At 38.2% G+C, this 15,899-nt stretch overlaps 1 protein-coding gene across 2 annotated transcripts in view; it reads right to left on the bottom strand.

Moving 5' to 3' along the window:
• Positions 1–15,899, bottom strand: part of ADARB1 (adenosine deaminase RNA specific B1) — an 81,766-nt gene that overhangs the window by 39,794 nt on the left and 26,073 nt on the right. The window contains exons 2-4 of one of the 2 annotated variants that reach the window (XM_063317786.1): positions 13,633–13,677; positions 10,385–10,459; positions 1,158–2,086 (exon numbers count right to left, since the gene is read on the bottom strand). In XM_063317786.1, coding sequence (XP_063173856.1) covers positions 1,158–2,086; positions 10,385–10,459; positions 13,633–13,657 — 1,029 coding nt within the window. In that variant the 5' untranslated portion in view covers positions 13,658–13,677. The remainder of the gene's footprint in view (positions 1–1,157; positions 2,087–10,384; positions 10,460–13,632; positions 13,678–15,899) is intronic. The other variant, XM_063317785.1, reaches the window with a different exon arrangement.

Consider the following 15,899-nt stretch of genomic DNA (forward strand, 5'->3'; position numbering starts at 1 on the left):
GGTTGTTTGAGGGTGTGGGTTTTTTTCTGGTTCAATTTTTGTGTCAGTTGCTTGAGAGTGCTGGTTGCTTGAGCTCCGGTTAACTGAGAGTCTACTGTAGCAAATAAACTTTAAAAATCTACCTGTATGAGCAAAATTGCACTGAACTGGAAGATACGAATTTGTTCTCTGTCTCATAAGTCTCATGAAGATCTAACATGACAAGAAGAGGCGGGTGACAACACCTCCAAGGGTTCAGACAGCTCTTGGTCCAGCATTCCAGGGTTCTTGGCCTTTCCTCTACAGTAAGCAGGTGGCCATAGTGTTGAGTTGAGGGGCATTACAGAAACAATGAGAACAAATGTTGTTTGTAACATTACACAGAGAACTACCATTGTTTTAGCAATACTGCATCTGTAACCCTCATTGGATCAAAATGTCCAAAAATCAAATGTGTCCAGGGATAGAGACAGGGCAGGTTCAGCTCCTATATGGACAATGGAAGAAAAGGAACATTTGACCGGGTGATGGTACAAGCAGTGTCCTTCAATATTACCATATGCAGACAGGGAAGCAATGTATTTGAGGGCTATTCTTTACTATCCTTCATTTAAAGAAATAGCAGCCATCACCTCTATGGGGAAAAAAGATGAAATGGGTGACTGAATATCAGTGTTGGTAGCAGCACACAAGGTGAAATGCTCGTAAGGAAGCGACTACTACCACCTAGGTGAGTCATCTCCAGTCTTGCCTACCTACAGGCAGTTACATGACTCACAAACTGATTTTGGCAAGGCATTATTATGTTATACAAAATACCTGTAGCTTTCTGGCAAACAGCATCACTGTGAAGGATACAGTTAAGTTGGCTCATAATGACAGTACAATGTCATAACAGTAGTTTCACCCTATCCTAAACATCTTTCACTTTGCATCAAAAAAAGAATTGATACAATCATACCTAAGGCTCAGCGTCACTATATCTATTTTCTTAGCAATATAAAATATTCTCAGGACTAAAAAAATTAACTTTCCAACAGCAATAAACACAAAATATAATTACGAGACCTGGCAGAAATGTATCAGCAGTATACAAGAATTTTATAACTTTAATTGGAATTATGATAAAAAACTATCCCAGCACTGTAAAAACTTGTATCATAAACATGTTTTCTCACCTGTGGCAAGTGTAACTGGAGTCCCTCACTAGGAATAGGTTGGTGAGATGGTGTTTGGTCCAACTGCATATTAAACAGAGATGCAAGAGCTGACTGAGCTGCCCGAGCCTTTGCAAGTTTTTTGTTCCGTCCAGATCCTTCAAAAGTTTGGCCATCCACTGACACAGCCATTACAAAATTCTTAGCATGACTCTCTCCACTTTCTGAAATAAAATCATATTTTAACCCTGGTCGAAGTTCATTTAGTATCATCACTGGATTCTTCCCACTTGTTGACGTGTATGGTGATGGGGCAGGGAGAGATGACTGGATAAGGCTACTAGCCACAGCTGATGAGAGGCTGAAATCTGCACTGGAGCTAAAGGAACCATCTCCATTGGATTCCAAATAAAAGGAATGATCAGACTGAACTGGATTTTCAAACCCATTGAAGAGCGTGTCTGAGAAATCGGCCTGGTCGGAAGTAAAGTCTGTATTTACCGAAAGAGTTCTTCCCATTGCTAGATGAGCTTCTGATGCATTAGGAAACTGAACAAAGGACCTCAGAGCCTTCTCAGCTGCATGGAGTTTTGCCTTCTTTTTCGTAGGGCCAGACCCTTCAAACACCTGCCCGTTAACTTCTACTGCCATCACAAAAATTGGAGCATGGACTGGTCCTGTTTGGGAGAGAAGCTTGTACTGTAAGCCAGGCTTGATTTCATTCAGCTGCATCAGGGCATTCTTGGGCAGCACTGGACCTGGAGTTTTCTTCTTCTTCTTTGGGCGGAACTTGGAGTGACCATTGCTCCCCTCTTCCAACAGCCGCTTCCTACTGCTGGTGCCACCACCATTGGGGAGCTGATTCCCCTCCCCAGCACCTTGCACAGTCCCATCTTTAGGTGAAATGTTGTCCATGTTGCGGTTCTCTTTAAGATCAGGGCTGTCTGAACCTGTGGTGCCCAGAAAGAGTAACTTACAATGCCTTCGTTGCAGGACCTTGTAAATGTAAAATTTAGAGATTCCTTTATCTACCTTTGCAACTGGTTAAGTGATGTGTGCTCAAATATTATTGTTACTCATTTATTAGCCAAATACACAAATTATTTAAACATTTTGTACTGCTAAGCATTGACAAATAGTTTTCATTCTGCTAGCAGAAGAGTTATTAAAATGTATATGATAAATGATGTCCTTAATTCTAAAACAAAAATAAACAACTACCAGATAACTTTCTGGAATCGAGTAATTTGCTCATCTCTATCACAAAGAAGAATTTTCTTCCTTTGGAAAAAATGACTATTATTGACAATCTAATCCTTCCAATTATACTCTTGATGCCAAGCCTTCCTACAGACATTAACTTTCAGCATTCCTCTGAAGGAGTCTTGTATACATGAGCTCCTCAATACAAGTGGATATCCTGGCCATTAGGTTTCCCACTGAAGGTCCCTTCATATTGATGCTGAATGTGCAGCCACCCAAAAGTACTTCAAGTGCACCCAGCAAGTGCCATCCTGCTTCCTCCTCACACTTTTGATGAATGCATGAGGTACTAACTCTGATGTGTGAGACTGTTCCAAGTAAATTTTAGGACACACATTTTTTTTAAAAAAAGAGACTTCTTCATTAGGAAAATATTTTTTTTCATATGCACAACTATGCCTGCTTGAAGAACTAACTACCAAGGGATTTATCTATAGTCTTTTAATTGGATGTTAATTTAGAAACTGATTATACATCTCTACTTCAAACACATCCATTAGTTTGCTCATTTCCTTTCAATCTGAATCTTTTCAGTCTGAATCCCTAGAATCCCTGAACATTACAAACCACTGCTTACATCTGCATATACTGTCAGGAAAGATATTGCCTGAAAAATTAAAGGAATTTATTCTGACATCAAGAGCAAGTCTGTAGATATTAAGAGGCAAAGATGTATAATCAGACTGAGAAAAGGATAGATAACACAATTCAGATGCATGCATAGTAATGCCCATTCTATTCTATACAACAGAATGGAAACAAAAATTACCATTGCAGGACAAGTTATAATGAGAAAAACATGTTGGAACTGCAGCTATGCCTGGAACACAGGAGTTTAGGGTTATAGGAAAAAGAATACAGGAAGAAGAAGATTATATCATAGCATCAACATACCTGGTATGAAAGAAGTAAAACTAGTTACCCAACAGATTTCCCATGAATCAGTATGCTATCAGCCAATGATTGAAATTGCTTTAATATCACAAAAATATACATATCATTCTGTGTCTAGAGTGAAGTGAAGTAACTAACAGTAACTAGGACAGCTTACTTAGATGAAGATAGTATAAAGTAATGATGTGTAGATTTAACATAGCGTCAAATATCCTTCCAGCTGTCATCCCAAACTGGGAATCAGTGTATAAAAGTACAATCCTTTCAACACAAGTAATTGTGATGTCATATAGAGTGGACTAGGATGTTAGAATTATATTAATGAAATATATTCGAGCAACTGAATAAAACTAAAAAGGTTTCATAAAAAAGAATAGAAAGATTGCATGAAATAGCAAAAAATGGATTAATCTTTAAAGGCAGATATCAAGAATATATAGGCAGGCCATTAGGGAAACAACAAAAGTTAAGTATTATTGGGCAGGAGATGGTTTACATCCTCTTATTTCCTTGAGTACCTCCTAAGAAGAGATAATGCTTCCAGATGCCAGTACGAATCAGTACTTAAAGTTCTACTTCATCACTGGGCAATGCTGGGCTTCAGGGTTTAGTGACCATGGTCTTCTTTATCCTTCCTCAACCTAATACCTGATCTGTGGCTGGCAATTATGGAAAGTATAATCAAGCGTATCTTGAGGACACTAGTTTGGGGAAGGCAGCTTTGAGAGAAAACAATATTTCAACTGTTGGTCAGTGAGATATCAAATATGATATCTGATGGGTAGAGAAGTAACAGCAACCTGCTTGTACAAGTGCTGTATCAGCACCTTGCATTCTTTTTCATACAGGAGAAGTCACCAGGTTAAATTGCCTTCCCCACTTTGTATCTAACTGCTGATCTGCAATGGCTGTAACAGATTTACTTGTCAGGTTGATCTCCATTTCAAGTAGGCTGCTGATTACAGGTACCTCCTACTCATCTTTAGAAATACAAACCCTACATTATCAAAGAACAGCAGCGGAACCCTCCAGAAAAGGGAAAAGGAGCAAATACATTCTTGGGAGAGAGAGAGAGAGAGAGAGAGAGAGATGCAGTCAGTTAAAAACAAAGATGTAAAAGGGATAGCATGGCATTTCTTGTAAACTAGACTTTTGTTGTGCAATCACTTTTTAACAATTCTTGGTAAAGACTTGTCCATCTCAAGAAGCCTTTCCTAGGATTTCCTAAGCCAAACTGTTGGGCATGCCTGAGTATGGAAGGGGGCCTGGTCAAGGTCAGCAACTGACATATTTGCAGCATTTGCTAGGGCCATTGTGCCATGACAGGACCTGCTGGGTCTGATGCCTTACTTTACTTGCCCTTCATATAACCATTTGGGCACCCCAGTGTCCATACTACTCCAAGCACAAACCTCCTTTTTATGCTTCCTTAAGCTTATTCAATGGCAATTCTCTAACAGACAATTTGGCTTCTTGGTTCATTCCAGGATTGCTGTCATGGGATAAGCTCACACATAGAAGGCTATCAGCTGTAGCAACTTCCCCTGGTTCGCACTGAAGATTTCATTGCCTGGCAATGAAACATCTGCAAGAAAACACCAAGGCTCAGAGAGCACCAAGGACTCTAAACTTCCCCATTTGTAGGCAGGTACATTTGTAGGCAGGTGAGGGCATTGAAGAAGTGCTAAGCAGGGCTCCTCTGAATTCTGAAAATGAGTCCTAGGGAACCTTCTGCTGCTCAATTGTCCACTCTCTCATCACAGAGTTATCTATCACCAGTTGCTCTGTGAATTGAGTAAAACAAACAAACAAACAAAAAGACAGCATATGACCTATTTTGAGGATTTATGCTATCAAGTAGGATATACATCTGTGAAATAAATAGTTCAACACAGAAACTTGGATTAGATAGTCTTCAAATGCTGGGAAGGATTACCAACAATTCAATTCAGTTCAACCTAGAGGCCTTACGATACACACTAGTGCAAAAAATGACATGAATTTTATACTTACGGTATACACATGTAGGCAGTAATCTTCCATGATTATAAATAATACTTTGTATGTTATTTTTTTTTGTTAAAAACAACATATTAAATGTTGAAGCTTTGATTATAACCCAGCAATTCATTGCCTTTTTTTTTAATTAGATGCCGTAGTTGTTAATTAGACTCAGCAAAATTCTGCAAGAAATCCAGTGCAAAGTAATATTCTGCTTTGTGGAGAAAAATACTCTAAAGAAAGAAGTTTTAAAATGCCTGCTATATATACAAACTATTAAGGAATCATGACTGGATTTCAAAATCTCCTGGATGACATTTAAATTTGCTTTAAACCTAGCAATTAAAAACATGCACACACCACTTCACCTAGTTGACAAAGCTGATGGAATGGCTATTAAATTTTCATTTATAACATCCTCCAGCAAAAGCTTGATAGGTTACTCCTTTCGGTGCTCAAAAGAACAGAAAATTAGAAGAAGCTGGATAGAAAGAGACTGGGTAAAACATACAGGTTAAAAAGCAGGAAATAATACTTTTTTCAATAAAGGGAAATAAAATAAAAGCTACAAATAGTTTCATATTTCTAAGAACTATTTTCTTTGAAATACATTCTACCACATCTTATATTTTACCTGAAGGGACAACTTTATAACAAGTTGGTATTCAGACACATCTTTAGAGCATTACATCTACATGAGGTAATTAGGAGCCTGTACATGTTTATAACATTTTTTCCATCCCATTAAAAATTACAATCAAACAATTTTGGAGATTTTCAGATTGTTCCAAGCTGGACTTATGAATATGTGAAATTTGATTATTACTGGATCAAAGGAACACTTTTGCCTTCAACCCTTTGAGTTGTTTCCAAGGCTATTAGAAAGGTTTTTGAATTTGCTTTTTATTAAGATGAATAATGGATATGTATGTCCATAAGCACATATGTGGCTCTTTAAAATAAATAAGAAAGAGATTAGTTATTTTTCAGCACATGCATCTCAGCCCAATATTTAAGATCATCTTCATTTAATAAAGGCCAACCCCATGTTTCAAATTTAATTATTTTTAAAAGAGAAATTAACTTTTTCTTCTGAAGCAAAGCTAACCCTCTAAGAACCCAGGAATAGCCCTGCAGAATCAGGCCAAGACATCCAGCATTTTATTTTTCATAGTGACCAACCAGATGTCTCAGGGGTGCTCACAAGCAAAAGGTGGAGATATATCCTTCTCCCATCACTGTTCTCATGCAATAAGTATTTGAAGGAACGCTGCTTCTCCTAACCCATTTCACCTACTGATAAGTGCTAAAACTGTTATTAAGGAGAAAAAAATCAATCCAAAATCATTTATATTCACACACACACACACCTACATATACAGTGTGTGTGTATTTGCCTACATATTTTAATTCTTATACAATTAAATTTCCCTTTAAAATATTTGGTATTTAAATTTTTTACATTTATGTATTACTATTATCCACTGAATGTTGCACACATATTTTTTAGACTTCATCTTTCCTGATGTCCATAAAAATAAAAAATGCTACAGTTAAACCTTATTAATGAAAAATTAGATGCATAAGTAAAGATCTTAAATGTAAGCCTATTTGTATGATGCAGCTGTTTTGAAATCTAAAAATGTAGAACAAATTCATATGAAATTTAAGTAGTTTGGTAGCTTCTTGAAAACTGGAGAAAGAACTATAATTAATGTTAGCCAATATGATTAGAGGATCCTGCGGTCAAGTCAATGTTAGGATTAAATAAAGGGAAAAAAGGATTGTATGAAACTGGAAAATGTTTGTGAAAAGGAGATTGACCAAAGGGCCAGAAATAATGAATTCCTATCCTTTTAAAAAATTACTTGAGTTCAACTTGTGATGACTTTGTAAACACATCCCTGCAGGTTTCTTAGCTCTAATAGGAAATGTTTTGTCACTGACCTCTTGCAGCTTGTTTTTAACTTCCCAATCTAGCCTCCAAACCTAATATTGTCTGGCAGTCTCCTATAACCAGTGACATCAATTGAGGGGGGAGGAATGGGCAGGTGGCAGAATGATGAAAGATGTTATCATGGTGTAGCCCACCCATTTTGTATGTTTATGGTAATGTTGCATGCACTTTCAAGGGGGGGGGATTTGCAGCACAATGGCATAATGCCTACACAAGGTCAACCCTAAGACAATATATCTAGGAAGGATCTGATATGTTCTCCCACCTTAATAGACTCTAACCACACATGTAAATGCCTAAATATAGACTCTGCATGAATAATCAGAAGCAAATACATTGGTTTCAGTGAGAATTATTCCCATCTATAAAAAAGCACCGATCACAGGAAGAAATGCCCCAGTTAGCCGTTATTAACAATTTTTGCAATCTGATCCTATATACACAGTGATAACAACTCAGATTTCTGAAGTTTTTCTGTTTTGAAAATCATTCTTATTTATGAATAAGGGTTTTCTTAAAAAGGTAAAGATTAAAATTATAAGTCTGGGTTTTTGTTGTACTACTTCCTTCTTATGTATTGGAAATGATAAGTTAATATTCTTTCCCAAAGGAACTTTTTTGAGAATTCATCTTTCGAATCCCACTCAATACTAAAAGCTTTAGATCTTTCAGCCCTTTTTTGGAAATGACAGCATAGTTGCACTGTTTTCCAACACTGTCAGTGTGGATTCGATACATTCCAAATACTTATTTTCCCATCAATCACTTCCTGGACCTTAATTAATTATTAATAATTATGTAAATCAATTAATTGATCAATGAATTATCAATATTTTACACTGAATTAATTCATATTGCAGTATGTCAAACTAAGCATTAAAATGTGATTAGAAAATTTAAGTGAATGAGAACTTGCTCTTCTAGTATAATTTCTTACCAAAGTGGGCACCAGTAGCAACAGCATCCTTATAGAAGTTAGTTGGGAAAACAGCAAATAGTCTACTATTTTAAAATTTTTAAAAAAGGAAATTGTGTTGAAATATAAACTTTATTTAGTCTCCAAAAGTCTTTCTTCTCCAGTATTTGCAACCCCCTTCTCTCAATACTGAATGAGACATTTTCATACATGAAATCACAGCAGGTAAGTTAAACCTACTAATATATTTTTATTTTTTATCATTTTTTCTCTTCTATTTTTTCCACTTAATTTTTAAGCACTTGTTATGTAATTGTTTTTAATAATGTATATACCTTTGTGTTTTGTTCCTTTGTGTTTTTTCTTTTTTGTTATTATTATAAAATAAAATAAATAAGAACCTACTAATATAGTTCACCAGTACACTGTAACATAGAAAGATCTAGAGATGTGTAACTGAACAAAAGTAATTCATTGTTAATACTTAACATAACACACACACACATACAAATAGTAAATCTAGTGATATCATGGACCTATTGATTTTACATGAAATGTATATGATTACTTCCTTGGTAATAAGAGATCACCCTTTAATAAATCTTGTGATTTTGCAACTTTTGTCAAGCAAAGGGTAAAGTGATATTTACAGATCAATAGCAATCAGTTAAAATATTGTATTATTTAACACTAGAATCTAAAAGAAATATATTTAAGATTTCTTTCAGCATAGTCATATACAAAACTCATGTCACACACAGAGATTATTCAGTAAATTCACTTTTTTAAAGACAGATGAAAAATACACATTAGATTCTGCATGCAATGGACAGGATATAGAGAACTATTTCGATAACTTCAAGGAAATCAGCAATGTTCTTTTTTTTTTTTATGATATAGCATACAACTGTTTGAAAGTTCCTTTTGTCCGACATGCACAAGCCCACCTAAGGGCATGGAACTAGTTGGATCATTCTTTTCACTCCTATACAGCCCATATATAGACTTAGAGTTACTTTTCTGCAGGCCTCAGAGCCTGGAGGAATTTGCCCCTAACCAGGAGATGCAGGAAATAAATCTAGAACATCAGGAGATGTTCTTCTTCTAGAAGCAGAAAAGAGACTGCTTTCTTACTCTGGAAGGCAAGGCTCACCTAATCTGGGGCATACATATGTACAATGGGGCGGAGCTTGGATCCCAACACCATGTTCACCTCTTTGAAGATTTTGACCTCACAGCTGGTTGCTGCTGGCTTGACCACAAGCTAGCTGGTGATCTCCGTAATAAAAATTAAGAGCTGAGACAAGATTTCCATTGTAACACAGGCTCCAAATAATTCATCCTGGTATTTAAACTATATTAAAGAAACTTCATGAATGAAATTTTTCTCAAAATGTTTTATTTTTTTCTCAGATGTTCACAAATTAAATATGGGAACAGGGATACTATAGCTGCAGCTATTTTATATCTCCACAGAAAGAAAAATACTAGCTAAAATCCTGAACAAAAAAAGACTAGAGTAAAAATAATCATAGCATCTATAACAAGCTATGTGAAATCTTAAAATACAAATAGCTGAAAAAAAATTTTAAATTCACTAAGAATATAATCATCTATATCTTATGATAATCAGATGACACCGAAAGTAATAGTTTAACAAAAATCTTGCTAGTTTCACAGAAATAACTGATGATCTACAACTTGTAATATCCAATACTTTATGTTTGCCTAGAAAGTATAAAACTGGTTTTAAGAAACTAGAAGAAACAGAAAACTTGGTATAGCAAAGTTAAAAAAATAAATAAAAACATACCAAAATGCATATAATTTGACCAAGAGTAGGAGTATAATTGAATGCATGCCTACTCATAAGTAAGGCCCAATGAGTTCAATAGGACATATTATTTAGTAGTTAACTAAGATTAACTAAGTTAACTAAATTCAAGGGGGCTTGATTGTCAGAGATCATGTATTCTGCATATTCATTCAAACCAAAGCAACTAAATATTTAGTGAAGCAGATAAATCACATTATATTCAGTGGTACTAATGTACCACTCCAGGAGACTGCCCATTACCCTTAAATGCTGTCACTATATCTTACAACAAAAATGGGGAAAATCCTTCTGATTTCACTAAACCTTGAAGGGAAGTTTTTTCTCTATGAAAGGGGAGTTAACAGAAGTACTCTGCAGAAACCATACTGAGTACACCTTACTCATATTATCTTCATCATCTATGTCCATCGTGAAATAGTTGTTCAGGCTTCTACACTGGTACAGATGGCTTTTTTCTGAAAGATAAAACAGGATAATTTTAGTATGTTATGGTAAATAATATTTGGTATTATTAGCATGAATATTTAAATACATGTTACAGTACATATTATACTGCACTGTATTACATATAACATGTTTATGTTCAAATAATTCATTCTGATACTCATTGGTAATTGGAATTAGCTCAGATTAGTGTGTTTTTTTTTCATTTAAAAATCCAGATCTGTTTTAAACCAACTTTAAACTTCAAAGATTTTTTATTTGTCTATACTACTGACATTTTAAAGAACAAAGAGATTGGGGTGTGTGAGATTTTCCCACTAAATCCTCTCAATAACTCTCTGACAATGACTATTGTCTCTCTCCCATATAGACAATTGCAATGCGCTCTACATGGGGCTACCCTTGAAGAGTATCTGGAAGCTTCAACTGGTCCAGAATGTGGCTGCGCGGGTAGTTATTGGTGCCTCAAGATTGGCACATGTGACACCACTACTGCATGAGCTGCAATGGGTGCCGGTTTGCTTCCAGGTCCAAGTCAAGGTGTTGGTTATCACCTTTAAAGCCCTACATGGCATGGGGCCAGGGTACCCGAGGGACCGTCTCATCCCCATTACATTGTCCCGTCCCACCCAGTCATGCAGAGAGGGCATGCTACGGACCCCGTCAGCGAAGGAATTCCATCTAGCGGGGGCCAGGAGGCGAGCCTTCTCTGCAGTGGCGCCTGCCCTTTGGAACTTTCTGCCCCCAAAGGTGAGGCAGGTACCTTCACTCCCGGCCTTCCGGAAGAATTTGAAAACCTGGATCTGCCGCCGTGCTTGGGATGGGAAGGGTAACAGCTCTTCCTGGGGGTGGTTGGTGCCATAGTGCCTTCCCCATTGAATGAGAGCTTTTCACCACAAGGATCTTATATTTATCTAGTTATACTGATAGTCTGTATTGTAACTTATGTTTTATGGTTTTAATTTGTTTATTTTGTTGTAAACCGCCCAGAGTCCCCCTTTGGGGGAGATGGGTGGTGACAGAAATTTGAAATATAAATAAATAAATATATGACAAAAGTGAGTCTAAGATCACCTTGCCTGACTGTGGTTGAATCGGAAGACAACCTCAATCACCTTGGCAAAATTCTATCCTCTAATTACGAAGCAGGTAGTATGAACTATCCTGGGCTTCATGCCTCTCTTGCTCCCTATTTTATTAGTTCTTTCTTTACTAAATCATAAAATAATTGATCTTGAATCAACTGAGAGTGACAGATGGCAGGACCCAAGTGACCTTGGCTGATCCTGGTTAGTACTTGGATAGGGGGACTACCCAGGGAGGTAGGCTAGACTAGATAGTTGAAAAAAATATCCTGGTAGAAAGAAATGACATTAATTCATTTAAAAAAATATTTTCATACATTTTTGATAAAGCATTTCTATTAAATGTATTTACCAATATAAAATATCAGTACAATTAAAGATACATTAAATTTTAAAGCTAGCACAAATAACCACACATGGGACAGGTGGGAGGCGGAATTTATACTCCTGTAGGAAGAACAAAGAATTCTGCCCTAAGTGAAACTGTTAATATGTTAGAAAGGACATTTTTAAAATATTTTATCTGGGTACGAAACAAGGGTCATTCTAAGTATGAATCCTTAAAAGTTAAGCTAGTACCAGAGTTAAAATAATGCAGCAAGATACTACAGTTATTCCATCTATAGTTTTTGATGGGTTGTCCTTCCCTGTAAGAGTAGATAAACAACCTATACGTTATCCTGGATTCACAGCTCTTGCTAGAGCAGAAGGTAGAGGCTTTCACCAGGAGAGCCTTTGGCCAGCTTTGGTGGTCCACCAGTTGTGAAATTACTAGGACAAGGAGAAACTGAAAACCATTCACACTCTTGTCATCTCCTGGTTAGACTACTGCAATTTTCTCTACTTGAGACTGCCCCTGAGTCCCATACAGCTGTCAGAGAATGCAGCTGCCTATTTGCTGACCATCAGAAAACAATTTAGCAGAGTAAGAGTAATGTTGCCGGAACTGCACTGGCTGCTATTGAGCTTCTGGGTCCAATCCAAAGGGTTGATTATTATCTATATGACCCTACAGCTCCAGTTCTTGTTACCTTTGAGACTGCCTACTCTAAATTGAATCTACCCACCCAATATTTGCTAGCCAGGAGGGAGCTCTGTAAGATTCCCTCTTACAGCTAAAGGGAAAAAGACTCAAAGATTACCTACCTGGTAGCAGCCCTCCCACTCTGGAAAAGCTTGCCCTCCCCAAAAATGTCAGGATAGCCCCATCCTTTTAATGTTTAGGAAAGCAATAAAATTACATTCTTCCTCAAAGCTTCTGGTGAGCAGAATAGGTGGCTAGCAGTAGGTTTTCTGTAGTACTGGTTGCTTTTAATTAGCATATGTTACTATGTTTTTATGATTGTAAGCTGTCTAGAGTCAAGAAAGCATACAGCATACAAATAGTTGTGTAAATAAATGGTGGAAGAGTTATGAGCTATGAAAGAACATGTATGAGCTAAGTGTATGTGATAGTATATGCAATTTATGAAACAATAACAGACCATAAGTTTGTCTGTGCATGGCTGCTATCCACAGGAGGCTAATAAATAAAGTCTCTTGCCTTGTGCATACCTATTTTAATACTTAAATTTGATGTGGAAAGCCTACAGTTTTGTTCTGAGATAGCAAGTTCACAAGTGGACCTATGGAATTTAGGGAAGTTGTCCTCCAATTCACTTTCCTGAATGCAGACCAAATCACAAAATATATTCTAATGTCTGCATGTGATTAATAAAAATAAATGCCACAGCAATCAGTACTGCATCAAAATTGTTCAAAGCCCATCTACGTTTACTTAATGTCTGACTTTGAATCTGGACATCTACTAAGTTCTGTTTTCTGTTTCCAGCACCCTGTAAGTGGTGATATGACCACAACAGCCATACATTTTTAAAAATGTTGTCGTTGTTTACATAACAAGCAAGGTGAAAAGGGAAGAGAGAAGATGTTGGATTCATCTAACAGGATGTGATGAATCAGCTGTCCACAGATGAAAGAGATGAAGAAGATGAGGCTGTTCGCTTGACTTCACTTGACCTAGCATCTTATTAATCTTTCATCACTTATCCTTTCCCTCTTACTTACTTTTACCCACATTCCATTATTTTCTTTCTTACCTTGTATCACTTTTTCTGCCCTCATGATGTGTGGTATTGCTGTCCCTAGAATGAAAGGAGGCAGAGGCATTAGGGGCAGAGTTGTGACTGACTCTGCCTCTTGTGATTTCCCCCAAATTAAATGGCCACTGTTGGTGGTCAAAGACATAAACCAGTGTAAAAGATCTCTGTATTATTCAGAGGTAGGCAAAAAGATCAGGTACAGCATGGCTAGTGGTCCTGTTACTACTAATATAGCTGTAGTGTCCTCTTGGGCAGGAAAACTCCACAAGGGAAGCTTCACCTATAAGCCTTCCAGAGTTCCTGCTGATGTCCCTGTCATGTGCTGCCTGCCGCCGAGTAAAACACAGACACTGATTTCAGGGAAGAGCAGGTTCCGGTTTATTACAGCGTAGTGCTAGACATGAAAAAAGCTGAGAGTGAAGGGAGCGCGCCGGTGTGGGGTTTAAATAGCCCGCGCCGGTCAGCGCCCCTCCGACGTCGGTTTGCGTCATCCCCCTTTTGTCCGGTATGCTTCCGTGCCGGTAGGTGAAGGGTTGCGGGGCCCCTGCTGATGCCCCGGGCTTGCCCATGATTGGTTCCTTTCTCCGGCCGGTGATTGCTGTCAGCTGGGCGATCTCCGTTGCGCTATGCTGACAGCTTCAGGTGTGCCTTGTGACCCGCCCTGTCTTTTGTCTTTCCTTCCTCTTCTTTTGTGACTCAATGGCTGGGTCGTCCGGCCGGGGACCTTCCCTTCTCCTCGGGGTCTGTGTCTTTTGTTGTGCGTGCTTTGCTTATCCTAAATCCCTTCCCCTGCTTGATAGGTATTGTCATGTGTGCCGTTGTGCTGATGCCTTCAGCTCAACGGCACTCATGACAGTCCCCTTATTATTGTATCAGGAACAGGGAGCAACTCCTGCCTATGCAATCCACACTTACTCTACACCACAACTGAGCATAGAGGAGAAGGTAGGGCACTATACAGTAGTTCTAACAGCCTGAAGAAGCATTACCAGTCTGCTCTGCTAATAGCAAAAGGTTGGGCAGCAAGGGCAAGATTCTAATACTCTATGGTAGGGATAATTCAAGCAGCTTTCACAGCCACCCACTTTTCTCTCCTTCAAATACTGAAAGAACAATCACACCCCCTTCCAATGAGAAGAAAAAAATGAGGAGAAATTTAGGAAACTAATGTGGATGCATAGGAGGTTGTCAACTGAGCTAAGAGTTAAAAGGGGCATGAATAGGAGATGGAAGATGAGTGTAATCTCAAAAGGAAGCATACCAGCAAGAAGCTAGTATCAACAGAAATAAAGTCAGGAAGGCTAAAGTGCAAAACTAACTGTAAGGGAAGCTAACAGCAACCAAAAGTATTCTCTCTCTCCCTCTATCCCTTTCCCTCTCCCTCTTTTTGTTAGTGGTGGGTCTGTTGCTAGGAGGTAAGAGGGTAGGAGGGTAAGAGGTCCTGGGGAGAGCACAGTGCCCCACTCCTACTTTGCATCAGTCTGTTCCCCAAAGGGGAACTGTATTCAAATGGACTTATGCAGAACACTTGTCACAATAGACTCAGGGATTCCATTTACTGTACTGTAACTGATCCTTTTCCCCAGTCATCACCCTCCCCGGCAAGCCGGGTACTCATTTTACCAACCTCGGAAGGATGGAAGGCTGAGTCGACCTGAGCCGGCTACCTGAGAGTCCAGCTTCCGCATGGGACGTATGGGAAGAATCTTCAGGGCCTTGAAGATTGAACTGTAGGAATAATGAACTTGACACCAACTACACTAAAACCACCCCACTATAGTCTGCCAGGAAAATGTAGTGAAAGCGGCGTCCCCCCAGAAGGGTCAGATATGACCCGATGCTTGCACAGGGGACCTTTCACCTTTTTTTTTTTCAACTGATCCTCAAATGCAATGGGTACTGATTTGCAATCCCTATCCTCTGGGCATTCAGAATGGTCTTGCTAAAATTTGAACCAGACAACCTGCCCCCAAGTGCAATGCTCCACAGCCTGGTCCAGATTAACAGAAACCTACAGGGCTCACTATACTAGAAGCTCTAGCTAAATTTACTTCATTGTTATCAAGAGAAAAAAAAATTGTCTAAAGCCTTTCTAAAAAGAAGATAGAAGCCAGACTGCTAATTGAGTAAAACTCAGCATTTTGGCAGTTTCTCTGACCTATCCTCACCAAGGTCCCCCCTCTGGATCATCAAGACTTAGCTACCCTGAGGCATGGGCTGATCAGTTATGAACTCTTTTTAGTGACAATAGTTGCATGTCCTGA

Source organism: Candoia aspera, chromosome 1, assembly GCF_035149785.1.
Source record: "Candoia aspera isolate rCanAsp1 chromosome 1, rCanAsp1.hap2, whole genome shotgun sequence".
Classification (NCBI taxonomy): Eukaryota; Metazoa; Chordata; class Lepidosauria; order Squamata; family Boidae; genus Candoia; species Candoia aspera.